The sequence below is a fragment of the Echinops telfairi genome, unplaced genomic scaffold, assembly GCF_000313985.2.
Source record: "Echinops telfairi isolate 266 unplaced genomic scaffold, ASM31398v2 ScPeMD7_18;HRSCAF=68, whole genome shotgun sequence".
In the NCBI taxonomy this organism is placed as follows: Eukaryota; Metazoa; Chordata; class Mammalia; order Afrosoricida; family Tenrecidae; genus Echinops; species Echinops telfairi.
The window spans coordinates 1,744,419-1,750,447 of NW_022103915.1; the positions used below are offsets into that span (position 1 = coordinate 1,744,419).

Consider the following 6,029-nt stretch of genomic DNA (forward strand, 5'->3'; position numbering starts at 1 on the left):
CCCCCCCCCCAGCTCCTGAAGTGACACCCAGAAGGAGTAAATGACGGGAACGAGACAAGGTGTTTGCCTCCGTGGACAAAGCGCACGTTGAGAAGTGTGTGAGCCCCAGGTCATTTTAGGTCCACTATAAATGTCATGGAGGCCCAGGTGGCCTAGTGGGCTATGCGTTGGGCTGCTAACCACAAGGTCAGCAGTTCAAATCCACCAGCTGCGAGACAGGAGCGAGACAGGGCTTCTTACTCCCATAAAGGGTTACAGTCTTAGGAACCCACAGGGGCGGTCCTACTCTGTCCTGCAGGGTCGCTGACTCCTCGGCAGTGAGTTATGAATAGCCTCAGTCCGAAAGCATGACCCAGTTATTTAGGGAGCCTCAAAGGACGCCATGTGTCACAAAAGAAACGAACGGAGACAGGGCTGAGCAGAAAGGCCGAAGGAACACAATTAAACATAAGTGGTACTCTTCAACATTAGGTAAAAGATAGGCTGATAGAACCCCAGGTCTTCTCCCTCGGGGTCTTAGGCAGGTTTGAACTGCTGACCTTTCCATTCACGGCCCAGTGCTTAACTGTTTGTGGCCACCAGGGCTCCTTACTAGATGGTACTAACACCATAAAATGACTGTGATGACTACCACCAGCCCCCACGGGCGTGAAAGCCAGAGAGGCATGTGACGGGACACAGGGATGGACTAAGCTCTGAGCCGTGCTAAGATGGGGTCAGAAGTCGGAGAGGTCACAGGAACAAGATGAGTGTGGCCTCCAAGGCCAGCCACCATAGTATCAGTTCCTCTGGGAAGGGAGTGGACTCAGCCCCGCTGATAACGAATAGATTTCAAGGACAAGCACTGCAGGTGCTCAGATGACCTCTCTGCCTTGTGGTCCCACAGCCCTGAGTGAGGAAGTCGGCCATTTTGAAAAACGGAAGGTGTTCATCTTACTGTCCACAGTGATGACCTGGGCACGGTCCAAGCCCCTGGACCCCGTAAGTAGTGCTCCCTCCGTGTCCTGACATCGTGTGCAGGAGGGGGTTTCTCTTCTCTCTTTCTTTTTCTGTTAGAACGTTCCTTTATTAAGTCTTAAATAAGACAAAGGCAAGACAGCTACCGAGGCATATCACCCAGATGAGGGAGATTACTAGCCGAAGGTCATACTATGGGGTTCCAGGGTTGGCTGGGATATAGAATTTTAAAAAGAACACAAGAGGTCAAAGAAAAGTGTCATAAAAACGTGGTTGGCAGCAAATCAAAACATCATAGTTACTGGCAGGACTCCTGATTGGGAACCTGCAGGGACACATACTTCATGTTAGACAGAGCAGCTTATGAGACTGTCCCAGGTTTCCCTGAGGCAATCAGGGGAGACTTCCGACTATACAACCCCCAGTGATCTCCATCCAGGGCACACCCAGGTGAGCTCCAAACGAGATTACTCTTCCCTGGGCTGGTCAGGTGGGTGGAGGTAACCCTCTTTCCAATACACCCTAAAGGCAAGACTATTGATATCCCGATCAATGACCTGAGGGAATTCAATGGAGCCTTAACCCATGAGGGGGACCCTGCAAATGGGTTTTGGGCTTTCATTATCATCTACAGCTATCTGTAAATCAGGTGCTCAGATTTAAGCTCTGATACAAATCCTTCTCTGATCGTGGATTTTATTATTACTGATCCTTGGATCACACAGGCTGGTGTACTTCTTCCATGAGGACTTAGCTAGCACCTCACTTAGATGGCTACTTGTTTTACGACCCCAGACTCTATTCTTTCTAATAGCCAGTCACCATCTGACTTCTTCTTCACCACACTTTGTCATAGAATCTGTATCACCAGTGATCACGTATGAGGGCAAGTATCGAGCAGGGTCACAACATAAGAATGAATTGTTCTTAAATTAGGGCTTATAATGAAGTGAGAGCTCAAAATCCATCCCTATAGCTCAGGTTTATCAATATCCTGGTCCATGTCAGAGGCAGCATTATCAGCTTCTTGAGAAAATATATCAATAACCTCCCTGGGACATTTGGTAAATCTAATACCAATATCATTAATCTAGCCAGTGATATATAGAGTTTAAAATATTATTGAGAAAAGGAAAATGTACATATGTAGGAACACTTTTTAGATTAAAGTACATGGAATGTTCATGTATCCTGATTAAAAACGTAGGTGTCTACACCCTGCGTTAGAAAGCAACGAGGAGGGAGATTTCTAGAGTGCGCTGTTTACATAGACGATAGCATAGGGACTTTGGGTTCACTGACCGCAGACTCACAGTGACCTATAGAGCAAGGTAGAACTTCCCGGGTGGTTCCAAGTTGCTGATCTTGTGAGCCTGGTGGTGTTGTGTTTACTTGTTGGGCTGCAAGCCGAAAGTCAGTATTTCAAAATCACCGGCGGCTGTGTGGGAGAGCGATGAGGCTTTCTACCCGCTTGAAGAGGTTCAGTCTGGAAACCACAGGGACTGTTCTTCCCTGACCTAGAGTGTTGCTGTGAGTCAGAATTGACTCGGTGGTAGTGTGCTTTCTTTACTTAGACTTTTAATTTATTTTCTTTTAGACTTTAATTTAAAGAGTGCTCTCTGAGAATTGTCTACTCCTATATTTTTATTGTACACATTTTTGTGCATTCGTGACAAGGAGGAGATAAGCAACATCCGTCCAGCACAGGACGGACCACTGTCTCCAGTGGCCGCATCTAACAGCCCGCAGGAGTCTGCCAGGTGACCCACACTCGTAGTGAAACAAGTTACAAAGCGTCTGACAGCTTGTGCCAAACGACAGTCTCCCTACGTCCTAAGGACAGGGGGTGGTGTCACCTTTTATGACATACCTTGTTCATTACTAAGCCTGCCACCTCCACAGTGCCCACAGCTCAGACAGACATCAACCCACGGCCAAGAAAGGTGGCTGCGGGAGCTGGTGCCACGAGGTCCTCTGGACGGATTCCAACTTGGAGGCCCTCGACAGGGCATAGCAGAAGGCCCCCCAGGGCTTCAGGCTGCCACCTGCACAGCAGCAGACCCCCCACCTTTCTCTGAGGAGCTCTGGGGGCCTTTTGAGTAGCAGATGTATTTACCCCACCGCTTCTGCGCCAGCCCGTCCTGCTGTGGTGGCGGCCTCGGAAGAAGCACAGGCAGGGTGCCCCTTCGAAGCAAGCTTGGCTGGACTTCGTCTCGTGTACTGCGGACGTGCTACTGGAAGAGACCACTGCTGGAGAAGGACATCAGGTCTGTGGGGCGGGGGCGGTGAGAAAGAGGAGGACCCTCGACGAGAAGGACTGACAACGTGCTGCGGCGATGGGCTCCAGCTAAGAACAGTTGTGAGGACGGAGCAGGACTGGGCGGTGACTTCTTCTGCTACACAGGGTCGCTGTGAGTCACAACAGGCTCGGTGGACCTAACAACAATCTATTGACTATGTGTAGGTACAGATACCTACACACACACACACACACACACACACACACACGCACGCACACACACACACCACACACATCAATACAGAGAACAAACAAAAGAACCCCCAAAACAAAACCACAGCCCTGTGCTCAGCCAACCAGATCACCTAGTGGGGTGGTGCCCATGTCTGCTGTTGCCACGGGGACGGGGGGTGGAGCAGAGCCTGGGGGAGGAGTGGGCTGACACACACTGGGCAGCTAGCCAGGGAGGCTGGGGCCTCACAACTGAGTCCCAGAGGGGCATCTGCTGCTGAGTTCAGGGTGACCGTGGCAGGAGGCCAGCAGGAGGAGGACGCAAGCGCGCTGGCCACCGAGCTATGCAGCCAGGCCTCAGCAATGCCAAGCGCTGAATTCATCCGAAGGCACAGCCAAGGACCCTGTGTCCAGACCCCAAATGACCACACAGCAGCTCCAGGTCCACCTCCGCTTCAGGCAACACACAATTGTTCAGCTGAAGTGTGTCCTAGGCAATAGGGGAAGCACAGTTAAGCCTAAAGAGTTAGTCATTCGTTCATCTGACATTCAAAGGGAGCTGGGTGTCCTACTGTAGCTGGCAACCCGCCTCATGGACCACTGGACCGATGGATGACGGCAGCTCAAGCTGAGCCTTGTATCATCTGGGTGCACGGGATGTGAGGTGGGTTAACTGCTTCTTCCTCTCGGCCCCACGGCATATGGACCCTTCAGTTTCTCAAACCGCTCTCCATTCTACCCATCTGGAAATTCAACTCAACCTCCAAGATGTATTCTGAGTCGGTCTATGTAGGAATCACTGTCTATGGCAATGCTGTAGTCCAAGCCTCAGCTGCTACTCCCTGGAATGACTCAGTGGGAAACAGCGCGACCGAGGAACGGCGGGTGATGGGATCTTGTCACACTGCAATGGAAACCCTGCTCCAGGATCCAGTGCTCATTGAGGGGATGGACCAACATGGGGACAAATATGGGCAACGCCTGAACAGCAAAACCAACATAAAATCACATCTGGGGCGCATGCACAGCACTGAAATGGCTGGTGTGTTCTTACACGGGCCTGGACCACACACACACAGCCCTCCACAGCCTTCTCTTGCTCTTAGAATGGATCTGAGCTCCTCGGCCTTTCACTGCCCTTAGTGTTGATCTGAACTCCCCCACACCGCCCACAGCCCTGCTGATCTGGCTCTGGCGTGGTTCCCTCCAGCCACGGAAGTCCTCGACGCCACCTCTCAAACGTGCCACCAAGGACACTCCCTCTGGACCACCAGGCTTGTGCTGCTTTGCCTCTGGGATTCACCCTGCGCACATGCTCGTAAAAGTCCGTGGTGGGTGCCCAGAAAGGCCTCAAACTTACCTGTGGGAGAGGTATTTCCTTTACATCCATGTGATACGATTGGTTGAAAGGCTCACGATTAAATCACAATCTTAAAACTCTTCCTCCACCAAGGGTCTCTGAGTAGGGATGGGTTTTTGTAAACTTGCTGTCTCCTGGACCTCAAGACTGGATTCTCCAGTGAGTTTTCACTCACCTGTTTCTGCCAAGTGCCTCCACAAGGACTGCGCGGGGGCGTGAGGTGTATCCTGGGGTACTTGTCACCCCTGCCAGCCGGGGTAAGGTGGCGTTTCATCTCATCTCATGAAACCCTTCTCCCTGAAGCCAGAGACAGAAGCCCATGGTGGAGGGCAGCTCTCGTGATTGACTGGTGGTCATGGAGGGGTGGGGAGCCCTCCTGGTGACGCTGTGGTGAAGCACACAGGCCATGGTGGGAACCCAGCGTGGGAATGAGGATGAAGAGGTCTGTTTCCACCAGGATGGCAGCCTTGGAAACCCTAGGGGCAGTTTCCCTTTGTTCTTGCAGGGTGGCTATGAGTCAGAATCAGCTCCGTGGCTGCGAGTTTTGACTAGAAGGGCAGGGTGGAACAGAGGCGGGAACCACCATCTAAACTGAAAAATTGAAACCACACCGATCACAAGAACGATTAAGATAAGGGAAGGAAAAAGAAACAAACAGAAAACCAAGATGGGTATGGTACTTACCATAATGTGGTGTCTGTTTGGGACTTGAGAGGATTCAGAGTGAAGGGGTGGAGTCTAGTCTGTCAATCAGGCCATAGCAAATGAGGCCTCGTGTGGGCACGGCCTTCCCCTGAGAACTCTGTGAACTCCGGTATTTTCCTCCTTGGAGGCGGGAGAAACCTCTCTCTCTGGGCTCACTCCTTTGGAGACGCTCTACTGACTGGACATGTGGCACTGTGCTGATAGACCCCGTCCCTGGGAGCTGGAGAAGCCACATGGACCTACCCTGATGCAACAAGACCTCTGGAGCCAGAGGAGCCACATGGAGACCCCTGCCAGCACTGAGATGCTTACAGTGCCACTGGATCCAGAAGACTTCCCACCCACTGGCCTGTGATCCTCCTCCATTCAGCATCATTGCATGTGTTTCATGAGTCTGAAGAGGACTTTGCAGATTGGTATCAGACATATAGGCTAATATCGGACTTCTGGACTTGATCTAGACTGGGCTGGGATGTTTTCTCAATATTCAATTGCTCTTGTATATAAACCTCTTCTTCTTACTTTAAAAAAAAATCA

General features: G+C 51.3%; 1 protein-coding gene across 1 annotated transcript in view; it reads left to right on the plus strand.

Moving 5' to 3' along the window:
• AK7 (adenylate kinase 7) overlaps nt 1–6,029 on the plus strand; it is a 58,932-nt gene that overhangs the window by 10,749 nt on the left and 42,154 nt on the right. The window contains exon 4 of the mRNA XM_004698808.2: nt 887–981. Coding sequence (XP_004698865.1) covers nt 887–981 — 95 coding nt within the window. The remainder of the gene's footprint in view (nt 1–886; nt 982–6,029) is intronic.